This window comes from Seriola dumerili, unplaced genomic scaffold (assembly GCF_002260705.1).
Source record: "Seriola dumerili isolate Sdu_G_001 unplaced genomic scaffold, Sdu_1.0 BDQW01000017.1, whole genome shotgun sequence".
Taxonomy (NCBI): Eukaryota; Metazoa; Chordata; class Actinopteri; order Carangiformes; family Carangidae; genus Seriola; species Seriola dumerili.
This window is the reverse complement of record NW_019174272.1, coordinates 4,534,365-4,561,810: the sequence shown is the minus strand read 5'-3', so window position 1 is coordinate 4,561,810 and position 27,446 is coordinate 4,534,365. Positions and strand designations below refer to the sequence as shown.

The following is a 27,446-nucleotide window of genomic DNA, read 5'->3' as shown; positions in this document are numbered from 1 at the left end:
GTCATGCAAGCTGACAATGAACATCGGCAGAGCGCAGGCACGACATGCAGCACCGATTGGATGGACTTCAGCCACTTCACAGATCTCCCTCCACAGCACAGAGGAGAGCAGCCGCCGTTTCTGAACGCCTGTGATGAAGGCCAGGCAGAGCAGCTGAAGCGTCCATGTCGGTCCAACTCCTCTCGTGAGTAGAGCACACCTGCCATCATCAGCCTGAGGAGCATGTTCAGCCTCAGCATGGTTGACAGGTAAAAAGTTAAGCCGCTGGTGAAGACGAGCGCAGTTTTCAGAAGGATTTCATTGCACTGGCTGACCACAACAATTGCTTCACATGCAGCTGCGGCGTAATTACAGAAGACAGCCGTGGCTCTTAACAAAGACAGTCTCCATTCTCCAACCATGGGGAGCATTGTGGATAGTTATTCGTCTAAAAGGGCGTCACATAAAGCATGTACGATCCTCTGTGCAGCAGCAGATGCACCAGCCAAGTTCTTCACCGGAACCACAGCTGCTTTAATCAAGGTGTTCAGAATGTAATTAAATAACCATTAACAGCTGTTGTTGTGACTTTAATTGATTGAAGCATATTTTACACAGCAAGAAAAGCACAGATGCAAACAATAACATTAACAATGTTTGTGCTGTCTTTAAGGAAGCCATGTCAGTGACCCACCACGGACAAAACCAGGAGCCTGAACTGCAACACCTGACTGGATCGGAGCCAGGTAAATTAAACAAACTGTGGCGTTTTATAGGTCTGCAGGATATGCAAAATAATAATAATATTGTGATTATATTTGGCAGATATTGCAATATGCAATAGCAATTTGCATTTCATTTTCCCTGAAAAAAATTATTCATGTTCCTTTCTGTTTGGGGAATATGATTTGTAGGCCAGGGCATCTCTGTAGCATTACAACATTTATGGTGCTAACAATGCATAACAATGTGACACATTTTACCTTTATCTAAAAAATTACACCTCCTGTATTTGGATAATGCATATTGCCATATCAATTATATTTTGATTAATTGTGCAGCTCTAGCCTATGATAAATCCAATTTTGTTAAGAATAAATAAGTTAGTCACCAGGAGATGCGCTGATATTTATGTCATATACCAGTAGAGTCAGTGAGTGATAGAACCTTTAAATACTTCAGGTGTAAGATATTTAGTGGATATTAAATGTGTGTTTAGATGCGAGTCTTCTTGCTAAACCATGTTGTTATGAACTTGACCTGTTTTGGATGGTGTGAACGCATAATGAGACAATGGACCTCTGAGCACAAATATGTAAAAAGGCCCTCTACCCCCCCACCTCTCCTATGTAGGAGCAAGACACCCGAACTGAAAGTGACAAAACATTTACAAATGACACATCTGAATACAGTCATTTTGCATCTCTTTCTCGTAGTTTTGAGTCTCTTTGTGGTCACTTTGCTTCTGTTTCTGGTCATTTTTTAATGTCTTTGTAGTCATTCTGCATCTCTTTGTAGTCTACTTTCCATAAACAAATGTTAACACTCACTTCAAACATACAAAGGCACTGGTTCCTGACCCCCTGTGAGCTTGGGTGTGTGCCCTGTAGGCCCATTCAGTAAGTCTTCCATCCTGAAAGGTTTTTCTAAACAAAATTTTATCATGATCTTTTCTTAAATCTTTTTGGGAATCACCCACATGTTTCTGAGGAGCAGTTTTGAAGCTAAGAGAGGGCTGCTTTGCCATTGCCATCTTGGCAGTGTCTGACTGACGCCTAGCTCCCAGCTAATCCAAAAATTTGCAAAGAGGTGGGAAGTATGTGGAGCCTAGACTTCTGTGCATGCTTAATAACTGTGGCAAGCATATGCTCCCGTCAGCATCAGAGCACAGCTAGTCAGATGGGAGTCTTGCTTGAAGGCTAACCCAAGGCTAATCAGTTTGCTGGCTAATTAGCTACTTAACGAGCTATAAAATAATACTACTCACCTCAAGAAGCAGGAGCATCAACACCACAAACATGGCAGAGAGGTCACGTTCATTGACTCACATTAGCTGAGGTGACGCCTGGCAGACAGTTAGCTGCCAGACAACTGTTATTGGTACCCACCTGTCACAGGTGAGTATAAATTGGAAATCAGCTATAGAGACCAAAACTGTTTTCTAAACTGTTGCTGTAAACATGTTTATTTCTGCCGCTGGGCTTTTTAACATGTGAGTCCATGAGGATTGACCGAGCCAGCCTCAAGTGGCCATTCAAGGAACTTCCATGTTGGCTTCATTTCTCAGCCCTGGAGGCTGCCACTTGGAGACAACCAATCAAAAAGACATTTGTATATGGACAATGTATGAAAAGACAGAAATGACCAAAGTAAAAATTGTGACATCCTACTTCAAAAAAAAAATGCAATTAACAGAACACTGATCTAAAGACTTATAATGAACAGCATTCAGTATTTATTATATTTTAAAGTAAAGCTTCTTGACAAATATGATTCTTTTGAGGAGCAAAATCCAGTGTTTTTTAAAGCTTGTTTAATTAGTAAGTCTCACTAGCAGCTGATGAATCATTTAAGACATTGATAAGCACACAGATTTCTATATGACATCAGAGTACAATAAGATGATTTTCAATTATGTAATCTATGTCGGCCAGACACCAGTGAATGTTGGTTCATGATAAACCTGGCCTCACTTATAGTGCTGACACAGACTCAAGAATAAATCCAATAAACTGTCAGTCACAAATTATCTCTGATCTTTAAGTTTCATAATGCCTATTGTTGTTGATTTTTTTTTTTTTTTTTTTTTTTTTTATAATATGGGGAGATGTCTGTGTAATAGTTATAGTCTATGATGTAATGTTTATATATGCATATGTTAGACATCTGTGCCGTGGTTTAGACAAAGTGGAACCAAAACCTGGAAACCTACTCAAGAAAAACCTGACAGGGAAAATTCCCTGTAAACAGCCAAAATATTAAATGTCTTTGCATCTGGTCAACTACAAGTGACAGGAGAAAACTTCAAATCTTAATCAAAGTCACTTTCCTCGAGACACTCACTCAGAAGCTATAGCTTGTTATTTCACTCTGTCCTGTCCCCAAATTATGTCGCGAACGATTAGCACCAGTACGCCTTTCCTGCAGCCTGTCCACATTTCCTGAGGATTAGATGGTGTCTAATATTTTCCAAGATAGCTCACTCCATTCGTGCATGTGACATAATGCAACATATGAACATCTGGAATCAGTTAGCCATGCGCTGCATATTCTTTTCTCTTTTTTCCCCCCTATCACAGGGAGTGAGTGAGGTGCACTGTGCTTTTTGTATTCAGTTGCTCTCCACTGTGTGACCTCAATGATCCCTGTGGCAATATCAGTTGTCCAACTTACTGTTAAATCAAAGAGGATAGAATAAAACGTTGTACATTCAATCTTGGAGTTACAGAATGTCTTGATATCTCAACATACAATATACTACAATAAGTGGCATGTGGGAGACATTCTGTAGAGTTGGGGAGAAGGAGGAGTACCGTGCATAAAAAGTGAACAAAGGAAATATGGGAGTAAACCCATAAAGTCTTTATAGGTTTTTGATGAAAGCTTAGAGAACAAACTACTGCTCAGTGGCCGTTTTCACCTTGTCAGGAGGTAAATCCCAATAGTTTACAAGTCAGTAATTGTATTTGAACAAAAACGGAGACCAATTTTATACACTGAAATTGTTTACTTTCATTGTCAATGGAATAGACATAGGCGTCTACATACTGTGTTGATAGAAAGTTACAATCTGTCTTACTGATTGCTAAAGATGGCCTTGCAATCTGCTTTGAATTCTGCTTAGACTCCTCTGATCACCATCAAAGAACAGCTTCATATTAACCTCTAATTTGATTTGATCTACAGTGAACTTAATATGAGCCATGAAACGGCATGCTTTTATCATGATCCAAGCTTTGAGGAACTGAAAGCACCTTGTGCATACAAAAAAAAGAAAAACAAAAAAAAACATAATTTTGTTAAAGTTGATGAAACTGGCAACTGCGGGACTGGCTGTCACAAATACATCTAGTACATTAGTCTCTCTTAATTTCTGACACACACGCATACACACACAGATATCTGAACACACATGGTTATATCAAAATGATTATTTACATAAAACCCAGCTATTGCAAAAGTCCGTGGCTGGATGAGCAAGACAATGTGCAAAGCTAATCCCTGATTCTGATGTATTTTTGTCCACATCTTGATAGACAGAGCATATGCTATAGCACAGTCATCTTGGCTATAGTAATAGGTCTAGTTTAGTCTCTAATTCCAAGTTTATTGTTTACTCTGATGTGCACAAAAAATAGGCTAGCTGTGAGTGACATTAGGCTGGTTTAATACGGCATGGAAGTCAAAAGTTGCAACACGTTCAGATATGTTGCATTGCTGTTTCAATATGATTACTGTACATGTGTTTATCAGCAATGTTTTTTTTTCTAACCTCAAAAATCCAAACTCAGGAAATGTGATCTATTCAACAAATATACTACAAATAAAAAATGTGTTTATGTTGTATAAAACAAGGTAGAAATGTTATCAAAAGAACAAAACTGACTCGAACACTATTGCATGCAATTGCTCAACATTCAAGAATTCAAAAACAGGGATTTTCATATTCCTATAAAACATCTTTTATCTCTTATCAGGAAAGATAGGAATGTTACATAGGCACATTTTTTAGTGTCATGATCATTTTGAACACGACTGTGCTCCTTGTTGAGGGCCTTTGTACAGAGGCATTCGTACAAGCTGGTTAGGGTTCATCCAATCTTGTGTCCTCGTGGAGGGGAGAGCAGGGCCTGAAGCAGCTCAGAGGACCATGGAGGCAAATGTTTTTGAGCCGGCCTGCAAGACCTCATTTATAGGGAATGTCTGTGTAATTCAAGCATCAGAGCAATTGCACTGTTGGGCTAGATGTGTACAAAAGTCACTGTAGACAAATAGCTGAAAACGAGTCCTGGCTGCTCCCCCTCACAAGGCAGAAAGGCCACAGCCTGCTGAGCGTGGCATGAGGTGCTCATATGTCCTCGCTCGCAGGTACAATCAAGGATGGTCATGTGCTGATCGCTGGTGGGACTCCCTCTTTCAAACTTGTGGGACTCTCTCCTGCCTCCTGCCAGAGTTTTTACAGGCCAGGGCGAGGCGGTGGGCGTGCAGGTGGAGGGGCTCGTCCGGGAGGAGGTCCCTGTGGAGGAGGAGGCAGGGAGCCAGTTGGGGAGGCAGAGGGTGGAGGGGTGGGTGGGAGCGCTGGCGAGGCAGGTATGTGCAGGGTGGTTGGAGGAAGAGCCCGGTTTGGAGGTGGCGTGTAAGGTGGAGGAGTGATGGGAGGAGAGGGAGTGTCGGAGGTGGGAGGAGGTGTTGGAGGCAGTGGTGGAAGAGCGGAGGAGGAGAAAGACGGAGATGATGGAGGGCTATTGGGAGTCGGTGGGAGGGTGCCCTGCGGCGGAGGTGGACTCTGGCTAGGGGGGTTGTAGATGGGAGATGGCTGGTGGCTGTAGTGTGGGTAAGGAGCAGGGGGAGACTTTATGCGAGTGAAGTTCATGCATTTGCCCTGAAATTTAAAAGCAGACCAGATTTTAGAGGGACATACTGTGATAATAAACAACATATTGTATGAACAATGAAATGTATCTTCTGTTTCACTTCAGATGATCTCACTTAGGTTTCCTTTCCTTCTAAAAGGTTTATTTTCCCTGCGCAGGGAATATTTTCCTTGCCACATTCCAATTTTTATGATGCATATATAATGAGATGGACATGTCCATTCATTTCCAAAGAAGTGACTGGTCCAGGGTTTGTGTGTGTGTGTGTGTGTGTGTGTGTGTGTGTGTGTGTGTGTGTGTGTGTGTGTGTGTGTGTGTGTGTGTGTGTGGGGGTGTGTGTGTGTGTGTGGGTGTGAGAGAGTTGTAACATCAGAGGAGCAATCAGGAGGACTGAGCATAGTGTTGCTACTTGAGTCTGAAAATCACTCCCTCATTCACTCATTTACTCCCCAACGGACCCTCAGTGGTTTACTGTATAGTGGGCAGAAAATCCAGATATTGGACAATTATGAAAGGTTGTAACTTTGCATCATCCCTGGCAAGTGCAGTAACTCAAGTCATTTTTGCATTGTATTAGGGATACTAACTTTCTTCATTAAATGAAGATACCCAGTGCACATCATGTTAATTGTACATATATTGTATGGCATACTGCTGTAGCATTTATGTATAAACTCTTGTGTTTTAACAGTTTGTTTCTTATAATGTCTGTAATGAAACTTTGGACTTGGAAAATGACATCCTTGCTGTAGACCTTTTGCTTTTCTAAATCTTAATTCTTTGACAAAAAAACTCTACCCTACTTTTCTCGTTCTTGTTCTGTTCCAACAGATGAATTAGTCTAAGATATAAAAATGTCCCTTGCTGCTTTCTGTTACCAATCAGATGGACTGATGACTAGAGCAGACAGTACTGGGACTCTCATACTGTAGCCTTGCCTATTGTCAGCTACATGACTGCGCTTTTAACCTCGACCTACATATGATGTAATTCTCAATCACTTTTTGTAGCAATTTTAGTTATAGGCAATTATGTGTATATGCTCTACTCAGCTGAGCAAGTTAACCTGCCATCACTCTCCCCGATCCAAATCCTCCGAAGTGAGGTCATGCAAGAGAGACTATCATATTCCAGAAACAAGCTACACCCCTGGAGCAGCTGCACTAAGGGATCAAGGAGTTGCATTGTACTGATAAGCAATGACAGCTCTGCTCTCATTACCGCCGGGTTGAAATGACCTCTGAGACCAAACCAAGCAAAAAGATGTATGTTCAACATTTGACAAGTCCAACCAATCCAACCAATATTTTTTTTATTCCTTTAGTGCATGTGGAACGCTGAATGCCATGGATCTTTGTGTCTCTGGAACTGCACTTGTATCATAATCACTGCTACAGAATTAGTCAGCACTGGAGAAAATATGTGTGAAAGTCTTTTAAGATATCTGATGTCGTTGATGTTGATTTCTTTACTAATTACAAAGAACACAGCGGTCTTTAGGGGCTCAGAAATATATTAGACGTTACAGGAACCTGACTTGAGTTTCTCTCAGGGAGGCTGTAGGATCGACTGGCCGCCTCCCTCCCACTTCTGCATTCATTTAGGGGAAGTTATAAAAGCAAGGCTTTGACCAGAGACTCCTTAATTCCCAGCAGAACAAGCTTGTTTACTGTAAATCAAAAAGGATACTAGACCCAAACTTTTTTTTTTTTTCCAGTGCACTAATGAAGAGCTTTATAGTGAGGAAGGCTCACTCACACACTTCTAATTACAGAGTGGTGTGTTAGATATACATATATATGCATGTCCTCAGTATCAAGCTGCTGAGTTACCTGAAGGCAACATAAACTGGCCTTGCTGACTGACTGACTCACAAATAAACAACAGTTCATTGGATCAATCTGATCAATCAAATATGCCAAAGCTTAAGTCATAGCTAGTCATGTTCTTCGTTATCTCGAGAGAGTCTTGTTAGCATCTTCACATGGCCTCCTCCATCTCCAACGACCATGTCACAGACATTCAAGCCTTTCTCCTTTCATCTTTGTCCTCCCGTAAGCTCCCACTCTCCTTCACCTCCTTGTGTGTCTTATTTCCATCTCTGCTCATCAGCGTCTTTAGTCTCTACTGCACACTGGAAATTAGGCTTGAGAATTTCTTTTTGAGAGGCATCCTCGCCTTGGAGCATGACATTTATTCCCCCCTCCTCATGCCTGCTCCCAGGCCTCAAACTCTGCTCACTGTGGAAAAGCTCGGTATTATTTTTACAGTCATTGAACTGTGCCTGAAGGATCTCATAGTCTCTGCGGAGTGCTTTGTTTTCTCTCTAGTTCTGCAGTGGTCGGGTAGAGACTCTCAATGTGTTGCATTAAGGTCTCATTATTTCGACACAGGGCCTGGTTGTTTCTGTGGAAGACTTCATTTTGTTATTGCAGGCTTTCTGGAGCCATTCATAGGCCTCAAGCATAAAAGGCTACAGATAAGGACTTATTTTACTTATTGTTAAATGTGATTACAAACTAATTTTTATACTATTTAGCCAAACTTAGGGATTTGGGAAAAAGGGAGTAGAGCTATGTATTTTTTCTATTCTTATGTTAATGAGAAGGTGCCTCGTGATATTTGATGTGTGATGCACCGTGTGATCTTAAATTTATGTTTGTGGAGACATAAATTAATGTTGATATACACATTGGTGGTAAAATCTATTTTAAAAAAAGTTGATATTTTCTTAAATCGTGTGCAGATGATTAAAAAAAAACGTATTGTCTTTGGTGACTTTGAAGTCTCTAATAATTAGAATTAGTGCAGTACAAATTAAATAATCCACACCATGTATTTCTTTCCAGAATGAGAGGGGGTGTAATGGCAGGCTGCAGACATGACTAACAATCTGCCCTCTTGCTGTAGATATTTTATCAACTGAGGGTGACAGCTTTTACAATCTAAAAACATTTGTGGATGATAGATATTAATAAAAAAAGAGCTCTTCCAGCTCCCACACTATCTTCAGTTTAGACTGTTTGATATTTTCAATGTCGATAAGCATATCTGCTTGTTGGAGAGTCTTTGATCGAAGTTGCATTACACTGGAACTGCTAGAAAAATCACTGAACGCATTTGTTTACTTGACAATCTGACAGAATCAGAAGATCAACAGACATGTGAAGGCTCTGCTGATGTTGTATTTGAATTGTAAACCCCCCAAATCTTCCATGACCAGATTATTTCTGTCAGTTTGTTGCGGCATACAGTATCACATACCACGTGCAGCTCATTGACGCTCCACTGAGTGAAATATTCATATTTTAATGGCTGCACCATTACCTCAGATGAAAATATCTTTTCTATCTTTTCAGCATTTAAGACACATTTCCACATCAGTAGTCTGACACACTGTAGTTGGCATCTTCACAAGTTTCAAATAAATTACATTTTACCTGGGCCTCGGTTATCCTTCTCAACTCATGTTACTGCCAATTGAAACAGCAACACTTGATAATAGGAACAACTGTTCCCCAGACTATGTGTATATGAAGGCCTTTTTTAAAACCAGTGGACATAATTGTCTGGGTTGTTTGTACAGTCACAACTGAAGTTTATATCAAATACACTATAGATTACACAAAAACAGTTATGTAACAAGTAACCTTGACTAGAAACTAAATGTTTGCAGAAATGAATTTACAAATTTCTAAAGATCTTTTTCAACTTTGAGGGTTTCTCTTAGATCGACAGTTTTCTGTTTTACTCAGGGAAAAATTAAATATTACATAAACTCTTGTAGGTGAGGGATTTCTATATACAGAGCTGCATTTTTTCAGCACTTGTAGATCCCACAGTCAGACTACATGTCAGCTGCCAACAGCAGAGGTCACCCCCCCCCCCCCCCCCCATGCCTTTTCATAATGACTCCGCCAGACGTCTTTACATTGCAGTGCACTGAAGACTAAACCCCAACTCACCGCAAGTTTTCCCATGAGTCTCTCTATGCACACTTCATCGCTCACAGCTGGTCCATTCTCTCAACATTGTCAGATAGAAAAGAATCTGCCTGTTTGCCAAATGCTAATTCACAGCCAAGCGCTTACGTCAGTTGATAAAATACGGGCTGATTAATGATGCATGTTTTAATGCGTATCTGTGAGGCTTTTGTGTTGTTCTTACCTTGTCACCTGGATGAGGTCTCATTACAGACACACGGTCGTAGCCTTTCCTTAAAAGTACCCACAGTGCATCCAGTTTGCTCTATGGAAACAGAGAAGAAATCAAAACATTACTGTTACAGTTATCTTAAATTAACGTAATCCTTAAGGAAACAACTGACAAATTAAAATGACCAGTATTATTCCATTCCTGCATTCATTTCAAAGTGTCAACCCGAAATAGTTTCAGTTCATTGTGAACTGACTCTTCATAGTTTTAAACACAGCAAATACTTTGAGGATAAGAGCAGAAAATGCAGCTGTTTTTCCTCACAAAACTGCTGGCTGTGCAGCCCTGCTCCCTGGAGGTCAGTCCAACAGGAGTCTGGTTTCTATTAGCAATCCCCTGCTGACTGGGAAGGCTTCAGAATGACTCCTTTAACCCCATGCTGGCCCTGGAGGAAGGGACTGTGTGCCAGTAGTCACCTAAGCATTATTACCTTCACACATCTCATGCTAATTCCACTACGACATTTTAATAATGCTATTACTTATGTATCCTCAGCCAGATTAACATGGAGTGATTTGTAACAGATTTTGTAATCTATACAGTATAAATGAAAAAAAAAAAAAAATTGTCCCCAAGCAGAGCTGTTAAACAATCACAACTGCTTTTTTAAATTAAATGTAAGCTGAGCTATATTCACAGATTTCTTGAACAAATGTCTCGCAAATCCTCGAGCATTTCTTATTTTTTATGTCAAACAGATGAAACTCATAATTCCTATATGGCTGCCATTTTTAGTTGTCATCAACAATCAGACTTGAAAGAGCATCTGCAGACCAAACGTGCTCCCCAGACAGTTTCCTCCTGGCTCCTCACTCTGGTACCTTGATTGGTGAGTACCACTTGCGTGGCCCTGGGGGTTTGTGCATGCCATTGTTGAGAACCCGCATGGGGGGCAGAACATACTCCTGCTCAGGCATCTTCACTTTGGCATTTTTGGCCTTTTCCAGCTTTGCCCCTTCTTCTGTGGAGCCTTTCTCACCCCAGCGTACCTGATAATAGAGAGTCCAAGATCCATGATGGTGCCACACACTACCTTTTTAATGTTTTACATCACTGGCAAATGTAGAAAAAGATGGTCAGGTATGTATAATTGTGAATCTGTCAGGCATAGATGAGATGCTCTAGCAAAAGTGCAGTTAAAGTGAGAGCCGTAAAGATATTTGAACTGAAAGTGTTGCGGTCCTGGCCAGGCAGGTTACTTTTGAGGCTCATCCTCGCTATTTAACGCAACATATAGTTTAGAGTGCATGAGATTTACTAGATCTCACCTCCATCCTTTTGATTCCCCCAACTCCTCTTCCTCCGTAGTAGGAGGCATCTACAGTCGGCCATTTCTTCTTAGGGGCTTCAAAGTCCTCATCATCCTATGGGGAAGTGATGAGGAAGTCAGTGTTATTGTAATACACTGATCAGCAGAACATATGTAAAGTATGCTATACAGTTGTTGTGCAGTAAAACGGCCCCTGTTTTACCATTATATATGTTATGTTTGGATTAATATTACTGCTGCATCAATGGGTATGGTGTGTTTTACTGCTGCTGATGTTTAAAGTTGAGCTAATTGCAACTAGTTTGTATATGTTTGTAGTGTTGCTGTCTTGTGAGAACCATGTATCTCTTAAAAGTCATTTTTTTCACAAGCTCAGAGAAACAGCCCTGTTTTCAGCTTTGTGACGATGCATTTTCCAGCAAATCCGAGAGGGTTTTTAAATTGTTTATTTAGCTTAAGAAGTAGGAGGATTTTCTTGACAGATAAAGGAACATCTAATTCAAAATCAACACATTTGGAGATACATGGTTTTCACTGGACAGGGAGGATATGAAAATGTGTAACTACAGCTGCCAGACAAAGGTAGTGCAGTATAATATTTGCCCCTGAATGTGGAGTAGAAGTATAAAGTGACATAAAATGGAACCACTTGAGTAAAGATCAAGTACCTCAAATTTGTACCTAAGTGTACAGCCTACTACTTGAGTAAATGTAGTTGGTTACATTCCACCACTGAGCGGCAACTAAAGCACAACAAATAGGTAAATTAACCTTTTATTTGTGTTTTATTTTCTCTTTTTCACATACCGATTGAACACCTTGGAGCTACCGGGTATAAACGCCTTCTCAAAGGTCACCTGGTAGTTCTTTTGAAGTAAATATGTCTCTATCTGCTCTACCCCACTCTAACCCCAGCCCTCATTTCTGTCCCTGCTTGTCAGAAATTACAAATGCTTTTTAATACACCCTTGTCTGACTCATAATCTACCAGGATGTCATACAGAGGAAGGCATAATGAAGTCTAAAAGTTGTCTTTGAGGCCATGGTTGGAGTCTGTTTTTGAAATAAATTCACCAGTTAAACCTAATTTTCAGTTTAATTGGTGCATATAAATGCAGCTTGATATGCCCCGCAGTTGCATGCTAGCTCGCCGTTATTGCATCGAGTGTTTGGGCGGTATTTTAATAACATGAATTTGTTGAGCACGTTCATGTGAAATAATGTTATTAGTCAGTTAAATTTCACATTATATTCCATGAGGGCCCAAACAGCTCCAGGGGAAGTGATTTGAAAAACATGAATTAAAATCTTGATTACGAGACAGTCCCCATTAAAACAGGACAGAGGGGAAAAAAAGAGCAGTAAAAGTCAGGATTTTGTTGTTATTCTAAGAGGGCGTTAACTCACATCATATTTGATGAATCGCTAAACGAGTGAAATCAGAGTTTTGTGCCAGGGAGTGAGTGAATGATGCTGACTGAGGTTTAAATTGTCAGAGTGAACTCAGTAATTACACAACCTAAACACTGGCAGCTGTCTACATCTTAAATAAAGAGCTTTTTTTTGAGTCATAAGAAACAGATCAAGTGACGACGGTGCAGCTCCTACCGAACTCTCCTCCACAACCGGCGGTGGGGGTTCATGGATGATCTGGGGGGGGGGGAGAAAGAATGAAAATGAGCTCAGAAGATGAGGCATAAACACATGTATCAAAATTGTTTTCTTTTTTTTTTTTTAATCACTATGTTAGAGCAATGTGTGTAACTGTGTCAACTGTGTGCAGCAAGATGGTTACACAACAACACATGGCTGAGGAATTGTTTTTTTCCTACTTACAAGAGCAATGCACTGACCTAGAAATCTGCTATCCAGATTTTTCAGCCTGAAGTTGTTGATTAGGAAAAGAGAGGAGTAACAGGCTCATAAATACAGCTCTTATTTTCTGTATGGAGCTATGTTATAATGTTGCTGATTTTTACTCTTTGTGCATTTAGTCCCATTTTCAGAGTATGTCATACAGCTGCGTCATTGGACACAGACAATGTATTTTTAAGCATCTACAGTTTAGTCTGTGTCATACCCTGGTACCCTTTTGCCCGATTATATCTCACCACATGAGCTGTCAGTGTGTTTTTCACCAGTGTAATAAAGACATTTTCCTCTACATTGAATGAACTTGGCAAATTAAGAAATCCTGAATCTTATTTGTGATTTTCCTCCATGCTTCTCCAAAGCCTGGAACACGAAATGATTCCCCATGGTAACCTAGGATCGCTTTCCTAAACAGACTCGCTGCACAGACTTGAAATTGCAACTAAATGGACAAGAACAGAAAAAGTAAAGGGAGGTACAGCCATGTTGTAAAAGCTGACATCTCTCTCTGGCAATTCACAGCTTTCCTGTTTCCAGCCCTGGAATCATTGCAGTGGATTTTGAAGAGACACTCCACTTTTCATTTGAAAGGAGAAATGCAGATTATAACAGAGAGCAGCTGGTAACAAGAAAGTTTTTGAAATAATGTGATGCTGGCAATTTGACCACTGTCTAAATCATGGCACAGGTATATTTTTTCCAGACGCATTTCCCCTTTTTACTGTATCCAGAGCAAACGACTGTCATAAAAAACACTTTTAAAACAATTTTAAATAAAACCTTTTTATTCCTGGTGAGTTATCTTGCTTCTAAAAATCTCATAGTAACAAAGACACCAACCAAAACATTCAGCCTATGTGGGTTTCTTGTTCCCACATCACTAGCTGGAAATTCAAATTACTCCGAGCCATTATTGGTGGAAGAATTTGTTAAGTCCTTCAGAACATACTGAGGGAGCATTGAGAGGTGATACTCAAAGGTCACCTGCTGTGACCTTTGGAAACGCAAATTATTTCAACAGCAGCATAATTACTTAAACACACGTTCACCCAGTGGCCTTGACCTTTTTCTGGTTGTGGACTATATTCAGCTGAAGGGATTCAAAGGAGCCATACACCCCTATTGACTCACAGATTCTAACCTTCTCACCAGGGAGTGTTGCTTAAGTTAGCCAGACAAGATAGACCTGGAAAAGACATTTCTCTCTGTTGTTATTGTCCACAAACAACATTGCTGCTTTCCAAAAGTCTTTGAAACCATCTCAAATTTGAAGAAGAGTAGACCAGTGGCAATCTGTAGAGCAGCAACGTGTGCATATTATTATTGCATTAGTGTTTTAGAAAACTCACCACAGTGCAGCAGAGAGGCCAGAACCACCATAGAAGAGCCAAGACCAGGAGCAGCATGAGGATGAGCAGAGCTATGGCCAGGATGGTCCCATCAGACTGTAACAGAGACAGACACGTCAACACAGACAGTCTGAATATGTAGAGCAATAAATCCGTGTAAACCAATTCTCTAGGCTTTATGCTTCATGCAGCAAAGAGGCTGTTTTGCTTTCATCTTCCATGGAATCACTACTGAAAGACAGTATCTGCTTATCCTGCAAATCTCTAATTAATTTTCATCCATCATTTAGACATCTTTCTAAGTTTGTATTGCACTGTTTGGATTAGTTTTAGTGTTTGGATTGCTTTCACTGGTTTGTTGTCTGTTGTTAGTCGTTTTTTTTTTTCTTTTGCAATGCACCATGACCTCAAAAGAATCCAAGTTCAAAGCTAAATTATGGTACATTATATTGTACTCACACAGCCCACAGTGGTAATTGTGACCGAACTGGAAATGAAACTGAGACCTTCATTCATACTGACATAAAGGTTTGCTGCCCTGGAAAAGAAAAAGAAAATGTCTCAGCTGTCATTTATGCAGCGTCTTAGAAAAACCGTGGATGGTGTCATATGAAACCTCACATTCATTTGAATAAATGCAAGGACTTACATCCCCTCATCTTGAAGCACTGGTGCAGGGCAGAGAAGATAGGTATCCTCCACAATCAAAGGCTTCACCACTAAAGCAGAAGAGGGAAATGGATTATAGAAAAAAACAGTGCAAGCATCAGCCAAACATTCCAGTCTTGTCTTATGTTAATAGTCAGTAGGAGTCACTGACATACAAAGCTCCTGAAGCAGGAGTTTGACCCACAAATCATGACCCGAATCACCATTAAGATTATGTCATTGTTTAGCCTGATTACAGAAAGATTATTTTATTGATGAATTAACGCCCCATGACTTCATTTTAATTCAATAACTGTTGAGAAAGCAGAGAAGGGAATCCATCCATGTTCACAGAAGTTGATGTCACATCTTTCACTCGATTAACAAACCATCTGAGATGAGAGATTAAAAAAAACTGCTTTGTTGTCTGCTGTCTGAAGACATCTGTATCCTCCCCAGATACACCGCTACAAACTATTTCACCACAGCTTTTGTTTTTCAGGCAAAATCTAGGCCCTGGTCTCATCCAGCTGGCTTTTAGGAAAGTGGCTCCAACAAGCATCTTCGCCCAAGCCCGTCTGTTTATCCTGGCGAGGGGCAAGCATACCCCAGAACTGAGCAAATCAACACAATCAATCGCATAGGTCGTGACTTCTCTTCTGTTGAAACACCATGCGGGAGGGGGGGGCTCAACTCTGACAAAAACAGCTGAGCGCCAATACAAACTGGGCCAGATATGGTCACACTCAGAGTTCATCTCTGCACCCACCTCTCACTCAGAATGGCCTCACACTATGAAAGTAGGACAAAAATTACAAACTAAAGATCTACTTAGAGCTGATGGCAAATATCCCTTGTCCATGTCACAATATTTTATTGGACTGTTTAATGGTCATGTTTTCCTGTGCAGACAGTTACCCAGAGTTCAACTTTAATTATTTGGAATTATTGTTTAAGATGGCATTCAATCAAATTCATTGGGACTGATTGGTGGCAAGTTTAACAAATTTGTGTAAAGCTATTTTAACTTATCAGACTAATGACTAATGACTAATCATGTCTGTACGGTAAAATATTAACATACAGCCAGAAGGTAGTTAGCTTAGCTTAGCATGAAGACTTGACACAAAGGGAAACAGCTATCTTGGCTCTGTCCTAAAGTAAAAAATCTGCTTAACAGCACTTTTAAAACTCACTAAAAGCTCACATTATATCTGTTTGCTTAATCACATAAAAAAAAGAGACAAATTTTGTTTTTATGGATTATGAAATAAGTCGGCCATTTTCTTGGCTGGAAGCAATGACTTCCAGGACTCTTGTTGTCATGTGATGTTTCCATTCAACCAGCGAAGACTCCAGAAGGTCAAACCACAAATTGTCAGTTTCTTACCTTCTTTTTTGTACATATTAAACAAATTAGTAACCCTTGAGGGGACTAGTAGGTGGATTTTGTCACCTTCCAACAAACCCAAGCTAGCTGTTTCCCCCCTGTTTCCACTCTTCATCTTCTCATTTTACTTTTGGCAAGAAAGCGAAAAAGCATATTTAGCAGAATGTCTACTCCTTTAGGACTTGTCTCTCATTATTCACATAGTTCAGTTTTGTCCACTGCAGCGTCTGTCACCAAAACAATGGACAGCTCAGGATGGGACTCAGCCAAATCCCAAAGCACCTGAATGTATTTGCTGCTACTTTTTCCTGGCAGCACAAACTCAAACATTGATTCATCTGCTCTACACATGTTAGTTACATATTGTTGTTTTCCTTTTTACCATTTCACCATATTTGCAAAGAAGGCTGAGGGCTGGAGCAGGGGAGTCAACAAGAGCAAGTACAGATGTATTATAAGAGAAATGTGTTCTTGTTTTCTTATAGACTATAGACTTTATCTCCCGGCGAGCTAAATGTGCCCTAATTATTTTCATTTAAAGTTTACCCCCGATGGGAAGTAAACAAGTTCCAGGGAAGTGTGTGTAAACATTCTAGAGAAATGAATGAATCTGGAAGAGGAGTGTACAGCATTGACATAAGGAGATAATTTTACTCAAATTGGTTCCATGTCCTTTGTTTGTCTGCAGGAAGTTGTGTCTTGTGTCATGCAGAAATAAGAATGATTCAGAGGGATTGTTAATGTTTGATTAATGCTGAGAAGACTTTTTTTTGTTTTACTTTGTAGCAAGAATAGGATTTAAAGAACAACGTGCCTGCGTTGAATGTTGATGGCCTCACCAAAGTACCCATGACTAAAGTGAAGAAAACCTCCCCTCTGGGTAAGTAAGTACTGCACGTGTGGTAACATACATACATTTATGCAGTATATCCATGAATGAGGTTTAAAAAAACATGAGAAAGTAGATGGGTAACCATCATGCACCATCAAAAGAGAAGACTTGGAGAGAAACAACATCAAAGAGAGTTGACAATATACACAGTGGCCACAATTTTCTTAGATAGGGGAGACCGAAATTACAATCATCAGTTTTTTCTGACCACTATGGTGCAATTTTGTTTATTTTCTGCTATTATTTCTATTGTTTCTTATTAGATGTTTATCATCCATTAGTGTCATAGCCTGTCAAATATTAGCCTGTACAACAACAAACCAGCCATAAACAGGGGCACAGAGTCAGAGGGAGCTTGTCTTCAACCAAATCAAATTTTTACTCCCCTTCCTCGAAAACATTCACATTATTAAATCCAGAGCTGAACCAGAGCTGTGGAGAAATGCTTCCATGTAAGAAAAAAAGAGTGACCCAAAATATGGTGCTATGTAGGGTGGCAAGTAGGGTGACCAGACCAGTAGCCACCCGAGGCCACCCCACGGCTCCGTCACTGAGTATAGATAAACTGACAAAAAATGAATGACGGTCAATTAATTTATTCCATATTTGATTCAATGTGACGTCTATTCATCAGTTCTACACCAGAGGACCAAACAGTTTGTTTGTGCCTCTACTCTGAATGAATATCTTGCTTTGTAATTAAACCAGCACCTCCTGTGGCAAGCATGGTAGGAAGTGGTTTTAACAACTATTACAGTGAGCCACTAGTAAGAACCGTGAGGAAACTGTTTGTATCCTTGAGGCCTTTTCTTTCCCTCTGCCTCGTGTGAGGTATCATTTCTGGCTGGTTTCCATGTATTACAAGTTCACAGTGTGTTGTTTAAAACAGAAAGCCATGATAGCGGTAACACTGTGTTTAATCAAAGAGGATTCCAGCTGTGCAGCTGACTTTGTGTTTGACGTTTGGGACGCTCAGCTAAGCATTTCAGAAGAACTTTATAATAGCCTGCTCACTGAACTGTGCCAGCTGTCAGTGTGTACTCAGTTAAAACACTCATGCATTCAGAAACAGAGCATGTACATAGTGATGTTTCAACACTTCAGTGATGTTCAGTCACTCACTTCTAGTGAGGGTGTCGTTGATTCGGAAGCTGCACAGGACTTTGTCAACATTACGGGCATGGAGGAATCCATTTCCTCTCACCACCACCTGGAAAGACTCTGGGTGTGGAGAAGGGAAACAGAGATGTCACCTCAACAAATGATAATAACTTTAAAATTGGAGTGTTTTTTGTTCTTTTGGTCCAAAGTAATACACAAACTCCTGAACACTTTAACTACTACTATTTCCTTGTCACTGTGGTTACTGACTTGAAATGCCTTTAGAGAAAGAAAGATTTTGTTGGCAGAAAGACTTAGAAGAATAGTTGACATGCGGTATCATGATGTTCCACTGGAACCGATACCACAAACCCAGCACACATATTGAAACGTATTTACAATGAGGAAAATGGTGTCTTTTGTAAAACAATGTGTTATGACTGAGTAGCACTGGAAAACAAGGATAGGATTTGTGTCAAAGTGCTGTAACTGATATTGGCATACAGTCTGGGTTAAATCATTTTGGACCAGCGAAGACACTGTGTGTGGCATGTTCTACATAGGCCTTGACAAGACAGCTTGTTTGTGCTTCCTATGAAGGATGAAAGGGATGAAAATCTTCCTTTTCTTACCTCCTGCACAGATACTCGACGGCTCTGCTGCCAGGATCTCGATACATGACTTCTTCAGGATCTGAGGAGAGGAGCAGAAGGTCATCATCAGAGCAATACTTTTCAGCAGCCAGACTGCACATCTCAGATTTTGTAGTGTCCTTAAGCGCACAAGGAGACATTTAAAGACAGTCTCTGCTTACGGCTTCATTACCATGTAAGGATAATATTTTGGTAGTTATTTGGTAGAGTGTCTGTCTCTTTCAGATTGTAGTCACCTATTCTCCTCTAAATTGAATGACTGCTTTTAGCCACAGCCATGGCTTTCATAACCCTTTTGCAACTGGCGTCTCGCGGCTCAAAGTTTCCATTTATTCTCAGTTGTCTCTGTAGATGTGGAATCTCTGCTTTCCAGGAACATGCCCACTATAACCCTCTAGATGAAGAAGACTGATTCATGACCCACTGCCCCACTCACATGAATAAGAAGCAACAGCTCTCAGTTTGCTTTTAATGTGCTCCAGATGACAGTCAGCTGCTCGACCTTTAACTCCTCTCTACAAACTTCGTATCCCAGAGACAATAGCCCCCTACATAATGAACTGTTTTTCATTTCTCAAGCTAGCGGACACAAAAATTTAAGTCAACACCAATCATGTGGGTCTTAAGAGATACAGCACACATTTTGATCATGTTTGGCTAAACGCATTGATTAAAAGCAGGAAAGTCAGAGTCACAGCATGTTTTTCCTGGAATTCTGTCCCTGGCCAGGCACCGTGCATGGAAAAACCTTTGCTTTAAACCTATTTTGTCTTGTTTTCTGCATGCAACTGATCAGTGATTGATCAGATTAAAGGAGAAGTAATGGGTGAGATTACATTAAAAAAGATGATTTCCTTTCAGTTGTTTATCAGGCCAGATTATAGTTGATGCTATTTGAACATGTTTGTGGGCAGAACTGAAATGCTTACCGAGTCGATGACCCCTTGCAAGGCCTCAAATCCATCATTTACAGGGAAGACATGATCCTTACTATCAGCAATCTTAGCCAGCTACAAAGGAAAAATTAATTATTAAATTCACAAGTCACAGTTACACTTATTCATCCAAGACTTCTTTTGAGTCACTGTCTAGTTGCCTAGATGTCAAATTGTCTGAGATTTGATTAAACTAGGGCAGTTCACAGTTAACAAAATTACCTAATTTCCTTGTATTAGAGGACAAACTAATACAATTTTCACACCACACAAAGGAGGTAAATAGCCTTCTTGACTCACTTTGCACTGATTAGGCCAACGATTACTTGGATAAAGGTATATAAATTCACTCCATTTGAAAAACATTTTATATCCTTGTTGAAACATTTAACTCAGTTAACTTCAGTTGTCTAGGGACAGAGCTGGTAGCCTGAAAGTTGACTTGTGTGTCTTATGGTTGTATAAACAATTTAAACTGATATGAGGATATGACAGAATGTTTAAATTGGGGTGAACTGTGCCTTTGATCATTTAAAGCACTTTATAGCTACTTAATGCATTGGTTTCAGTGTTTTCAAAGTACAGTTTTGCTGTCCATACTATCTGCTCCACTTTCACTCCCTGAGGCCCAGATGTCATCATACATTAAGTTAAAGATGAAAGCTCAGTAAAAAAAACACACCTGTGTCTCATTGAAGTCCTTCACCCCCACACAGTAAACTGAGGCACCCAGACTTCGGGAACGGTTGGCCTGTCAGGTATGCACACAGATTCATAGCAAAAACAGGAAGAAGCTCAACACCTGGGTTCAATTACACCTCAGCATTTCACAACATCATCCAAAACATGGTGAAAACAGGCTTGTGTTTGCCTGACCTCTAAAAAGATTTTACAAGAAGTTGGACAACACCATGTTCCCGCTGAATAATATTATTCACACGTCATATGACAATAGAAATGTGACACAGATGCCTGAATACCAAACAGAGCACGAGTCAAATACTTCATTTCTCAGTAATAATGCCTGTGGATCTTGGTGTCGACACTGAATGACAACCTAGGACCTCCCACAGCTGCCAAGAGGCAGCATTTCAAGCTATAGTGAATATCAGCCCCACTTCATCCCTGCCCTCAACATGTGTCTGAGGGCACTCAAAGCTGAATTAAAGTCTCAGGCTTTCGCACGCCTTCACCTGCAGTGCCCGAATGGTTTGGGAAGCAAATAAATCATTATATCCCAGTGCAGATGTGAGGAAGGCGATTGGGCTCGGATGTATAAAACTGACAGATGCTATGACCCCATTTTTCCCAACTAAAGTGGTGATGTATAGGGTGGCAGTGTTTGATCTGATCCATCACGTGCTCAGTCACATGTTTCAGCTGGTTATAATTTGTCTGACCCATTTAACCTCTCTTTAGGTCTCTCACCTCTCTCTCTGCATAGTAGAAAAGATCCTCATGCAGCTCTCCATCTGTCAGAGCTATGATAACACTGGCAGTGCGATAACCTGCAGACAGAAAGAATTTGGTCTCTCCTGCTCAGTTAATCTATTCTCTTATCCTTTGCAAATAACCATGCGCATTATTGAGGTTACCTGAATTATTTTTGACAATGCTAAGCCAACTCATAGCCACCCATTCAAGGTTACATACACTTGGTGTCAACTTTATTAGGCATGTCTGTACAATCAGACACAATCCAATACAACTGTTCTGCCATAAAGTCAACTTTTATGATGCCTGTAATGTTCGGTTTTTATTGACACTGTCACAGAAGTGTTGATTAAATCATATATTTTTGCATTGAGCTCATAGTTAGTGATGATTGTACTAGAGTGCATTACATTGAGAGATGTATCTAATATTCTGGTCCTCTCATGTATGTAAATAAGGAGGACAAAAAGTCAGTCCAGTACAACAACACCTTTAACTATGACTGCAATAATAAACATGTAATCCAGTGTATATATTTTCGAAAAGGTCACCTAAAACTGAACATTATCTTTGTAAAGATAGAAGTTATGGCTGTATTGGATTAGATTGTGCAAGTGTCCCTAATAAGGTGGGCACTGAGTGTATTTCTATGAGCTGTGAGAAATTGACAAACAACATGTTGTACTTTGTCAGGTTGTTTAACCTGAATCATAGTCAAATATAAATGTCCTAAAAAACACACACACGCACAATTTCATGCATAGCAAAAATGTTACCTTCAGTGTTTCCATAGTATATCTGCTCACTGGCCTGTGAAAAAAGAAAAGCTGGATTGAAACAGTAGACTATCTATCTGGTAACATGCAGTGAATGAAAGAACCCCTTCCTCTGCTCCAACACAACAGTCTATTAGTGCTCTGGGCCGAGTGCTGTTTTGTCCCGGACAGATTCTAGAGATAAAGCAGATGCCAGTTTGCAGTAGGACATGAAGAGGCTGCTCACCCTCAGGATGCCTTCATGCATGAAGGTGTCTCCCCCTGGAAGAACCCTCTGGAGCTCCTCCAGACCTTTACGAATGCGCTCTCTAAGCAGACAATACAGTAGACGAGTTAATCCACATGGCTGATAATCAAATCTAATTGAAAATATTTGTTTTGTCAGATTCATTTGTGAACATTATTTTGACTAAAACCAGACACTGAGAGGCGAGGAAATAGAATAACAGTTTCCATAAGGGCAACATTTGCAGAAAATACCAGCAATGTGTAACGCATGAATAAACTGAGACAGTATTGGTGTGCAGTGGCTTGAGAAACTGTCACGCAGATAGACAGGAAATTAGCCCTTTGTAGAATAAGATATGAGGGAAGCAGTGAAACAGTGAAAAAAATTCTGTGGCTGCTGAGACACTCTGCTGAGGAAAGATTAGACACATAAGCTACTCACAATGTATCGAAAACCACATGATGAAGTAGTTGACCAGACGGACGACACTATAGACAGATCAGAGCGAGGGAAAGTATCTGTCTGGAATCTCTTCTTGATCATAAAAATGCAGCGGGATCATGACTGTGTGTGACTGTCCAAATCTGGTATTACACTCATTCCTTTCAGCTGGATGATAGAAAAGTAAAGGATTAAAAGCAATTTTGAGGGGATCTGCACCCACCTGTCTTCTGTCAAGCTCATTAAGATCCTTCCCTCAGTGGAGAACACAATGAAGGACATCCGCAACTGTGGACTGGGGCAAGGAGAAAAGAAAAATATACTCTGTTAAATTAGTAATCATTTCTTGTTACATGTTTTCCCACAGAGAAATGATGACACAATTGTGGGGGTTTTTTTTACCTTATGAATTTATGAGCTAGATGTTCAACAAAGTGGTAGATTTCGGTCCAGTGGTTCTGCACACTCCCAGATCTGAGAGAGAGGGGAAAAGCCACGATTAATGTGAGGATCTTTTTCAACCACTGCTGTGCAGCAAATCTACACGACCTCTTCTCTGTGCTACTGTTTGACTGCTGTCGAATTAACAATAGACCATGGACACATTATGAGACAATGGGCCCCTGGGTACAGACATTTAAAAGACCTCCACCCTTTTACACAGTAGCAGAAGCCCCTGATTGAAAGAGACATAAAATGAATACAAAAGATGCACCTCTTTGTTGTCATTTTGTGTCTCTTTGTAGTCACTTTGTCTCCTTGCAGTCATCGTCCCCTGACCCTTTGGGCCCCTGGGCTTGTAGCTAGTGGGCTCATTCAGTAATCCGTCACTGAAACAGACTGCTTCTAAAGGGTACAGTTGAACAGAAGTAGCCATGCAGAATAGTTCTGCATTAGCAAATAAGTATAGCTGGTTTACTCTGAGAATTAGCAATGATGTCGTACCCCTCAGATTACTGTTAACATCTTTATAATGCAGCTGCATTTATATTAGTGTTATGTCGTTGGATGAATGTATACTCATTAAGCTTTCATGCAACCAAGGATGTGGATGTTAATCATCTTGCACTCTGTTCCCTCTTTGCTAATGAACTGAAATCTAAGCTGTTCACATTTTTCCTTGATGTTTTTATTGGACTTTATAACAATGGCCACATAGTCCTCTGTACCCTCCTCTGTTGATATGAGGAAATCAAGATAAAGGGATTAAAGATTTAGGATCTATCATCTAAATCTACTTATCAAATTATCTATAGATGTCAATGTACAGTTGTATCTGGTTAATGAAGATCTGTTTGTGAGCTTGTATGTGTCTCAGTACAGATGCTTATCGAAATGCCTTTCATTTAATCTGTGTTTTTGTAACCCCACACCCCACTGAAACATTTCTCAAATCACCTATTTTTCCATTGTTACTATGACACAGGTCCCAGCACAAACAGCCCAGCCAACAGGCTGAAACACTGGAACATCTGGAGCTAATGGAGAAAGGGCAGAGCAGACATGGAGAAGAGAGAGGAGAGGAGAGATCAGGCAGACACTGCATGAGGACAGTGAGGGTAGTTGGAGGACATCACTGCTAAAAGGCAAGCTAAATTCCTGCCTGAGGAAAAGGAAGTAAAAGGACGAGCTAATACACTCCACTGATGCCCAACAATAAATGCTGAATAAATGCTGTCAGGTCACGCATGTAATGTAAATCTGTGTTGTTAAAACATGGCTCATGCTAACAATTACTCTGTGTTACATACAGTTGCCTAATTTCCCCTCAGAGGAACAGCAGTGTGCCTGCAGTTGACATTGATATGTAACTGTAGGACAACTGGAAAATCCATCACCATTACTGGAGGTAGAGACTCTAAACTGTGGAGCTATAAGAGAGGGACATAGTGCAGACTGCAATCCACCAACTCCAGTCTTCCAGATAAGAGAAAATCTGAGTTGGATGTTGAATTTGTTGTTGACCTAGTTGGAAAACATCTTTGGCTCATGGCAAAAAAAAAAAAGTAATAAAAACAAGCTGTTTTAAACCAGGTTTGCAAAAAAAAGATGTCATAAGGTAAATATTCTGTCACAGTCCAAAGGCAACAGTCTGGGTAAGTTAATTGTTAGTGCCAGAGCAGCTGTGTGCATATTTACCTACAAAATAAAGTTCTTTCCCTACAAGTCCTAGTCAGGAAAACTCAGTAAACACTCACGTATGACACTTGACATTTTTGAGAACTGCTTTCCTTTGACTGACTTTGCTGATGAGATTACCAACTTCCTGTTTGGCACGGAAATTAAAGTTTTGTTTACAAATGCAAATGAAAATGCAACCACAATAAGACATTAAAGGCCATATCATGCCTCATCAAAAATGTTATTATTTTGATTCACTGTGGTTCACTGTGATAGCTTTGATCAGGTGCCTATGTTGCATGACTAAAGGGAAACGAGAGATCACCAAAAACCAGGTTAGATAAACATGGAAACTGTTTCTAAATTGAGACCAATATATCCAAATGACTTTGCGGGCAGCCCAAACATCCTGTGTCCTACTCGGGATACACAGATTATGTTAAAACTCCAATAAGATGAGGACACATAATGATGCAGAAGAACTATGCACTTACTGGCCAGCAATTCTGCCCACATGGTGTATGTTATTTGAAGGGGATAAACACCAAACAGCATTCAACACCAGTTCTTATAATCTGCGCAGCCTGCAGCAGACTGATGAATGGGGGAACACCTAACACACCACTAATCATTACCATCTGTATGCCATGCTGAAATGTATCTTGAGGTTTATCTGAGTACCAGTCCACCCATCCATATCCCTGCATGACATGACACCAGGGGGCGTTATGATAACAGATATGGTGATGACATCATGAAAACATTTTGGCAGACAATGACTTTCACTGGGAGAAACACAAGACCAATATGAAATGATGCATATTTACTGTATGCATTAATATGCGTTCAGTATATCATCATAATAGCTTGTTAAGACTGTCAGCAGAGACAGGCGGGTGGAATATTCAAGTCAGGTTTAGTCACTGGAGATAAATACAATGCAGCATGGCAGCACTCCAAATTAAAAAATAACATAACATACTGTTCTTATTCAACCCACCCAATATATTAACTAATGCTTCTCATAGATTTTTAACTTGAATGGCTTTCACTTGTCAACAAAAAGCCTCCTCTTCATCAATCCCCTCTACTAGTGTCAGGTAATGTGTGTCAGGTAACTCACTTGTCCAAAACAAAGTAGAGGTCAAAGCCTCCAAAGCACGAGGACGACCCAGCCTGCCTTCTGTCCAGGTTTGGTCCGGCATTACCCTCAATAAGAACAACCAGCACGGCACCAAACACCACTGCAAACCAGGAGTTTCTACTCCAGAAGGAAGGCATTATTCCAGTGGAAGAAAATCTCATACAGATGAGATGGTAAATAAAACCACCTTCAATTAAAAAAAAAAAAAAAGGTCGTAAGAGATGTTAATCCTTGTTGCTGATTCTTCTTTCAATCCTCCACAGGCGTCTTCAGCATTGAAAAAAAAATGCAATAATCCAAAGGAAAGCAGTGAGTGTAACTCAACCGTTGAAGTGGAGGGGAGAGAGAAAGCATGAGTGTTGTGGGTCTCACTGTTGTTGTTGGGACCCTCTCATCACTGGGTCCATAACAGCTTGCAGAAGGATGAGATGCTGATTTTTGTTAATGATAAGGCCATGAAACAGAGAGATCCCCAGACCCTGGATGTCTAACTCTAAGAGTCTTTGCAAAACTCTTCTTGTATTTTCAAGTCTGTCTCTCTCTCCCTTTCTCTCTGTCTCTCTCTCTCTCCAGAGAGCAAGAGGTGATGAGGACTATACAGTGGAAACACCAGAATACACTGGCTTGTCCTGCCACCTAGTGGTGATACAGGGCTGCTGGCTGATTCTAAACCAGTAGATCATGAGAAATATGAACTCGGTGACCCAGAATACTGGGAAACGGTACAGGGATTGTATTGGAGAAACTGTGTAAAAGAGGTGTTGACTCATCTCTATTTTTAATATTCAGGCTGTTGGCTCGTTGTGGTGTTGTGTTGGATGACATTATATTGAGAGATGCTGCTGAAGTTTTGATCCCCCCTATGTAAAGACATGGGGAACTGAATACTGGAAACAGAAAGTAGGTGAACTATGTCTCTTCAGCTTCTTTACAGTTTGGTCCCATGTGATCTATATCATCTCTCATTCATTGATGTGCCCTAAAATTACATCAGTGGGAAGTTTCAGTTGTGTGCTGTAGTAACCCTGGCCTCCCAATTATAGGCATTTTCAGGGAGAAGTTACTGTCAGTTGAAAGAGGACACAGAGGACGTGCAATGTTGAGGTATGTTTGTACATTTGTACAACAAGCAAACACAGATAACACCAAAGAAAAAGTTGTGCTTCTTTATGTGTTTATTATTGACAATAAAATGGTTGTTTGTGTTCGCATTTTGAGACAATCCATTAATGATGCATTTACATTAGTTACCTCAGCACAATATGTATAAAATATGCATAAAATGTGTATTTAATTATCATTCTGCCATCATCTGTCAGTACTGTCTAGGTCAATCAGAAAATAATGAGAATAATGACTCCATCGCCTCCCTGCTCCACTAAAAATTGGCCATATATGTCTTA

At 40.3% G+C, this 27,446-nt stretch overlaps 1 protein-coding gene across 1 annotated transcript; it reads right to left on the bottom strand.

The window, feature by feature from the left end:
• Positions 1-4,349: 4,349 nt before the first annotated feature.
• Positions 4,350-26,180, bottom strand: LOC111227202 (anthrax toxin receptor 1-like). Its single transcript, XM_022752636.1, has 18 exons — positions 26,023-26,180; positions 23,181-23,252; positions 23,002-23,073; positions 22,335-22,416; positions 22,109-22,142; positions 21,327-21,406; positions 20,581-20,649; positions 19,893-19,973; positions 18,943-19,003; positions 18,332-18,430; positions 14,929-14,998; positions 14,739-14,817; positions 14,280-14,375; positions 12,667-12,708; positions 11,057-11,152; positions 10,610-10,777; positions 9,741-9,821; positions 4,350-5,581 (listed from the first exon to the last, which is right to left on the bottom strand). The coding sequence occupies exons 1-18, from the start codon at positions 26,178-26,180 to the stop codon at positions 5,156-5,158; spliced, it is 1,866 nt and encodes a 621-aa protein (XP_022608357.1). The 3' UTR covers positions 4,350-5,155.
• Positions 26,181-27,446: the final 1,266 nt, after the last annotated feature.

Excerpts from the sequence above, each read along its gene's own strand:
- LOC111227202 (XM_022752636.1), bottom strand. The coding sequence starts at position 26,180 with ATGCCTTCCTTCTGGAGTAGAAACTCCTGGTTTGCAGTGGTGTTTGGT. Across the intron at positions 9,822-10,609 it reads AGTGGTACTCACCAATCAAG|AGCAAACTGGATGCACTGTG; the intron begins GTACCAGAGTGA and ends CTGTTTCCATAG. Across the intron at positions 5,582-9,740 it reads GACCTCATCCAGGTGACAAG|GGCAAATGCATGAACTTCAC; the intron begins GTAAGAACAACA and ends TTTAAATTTCAG.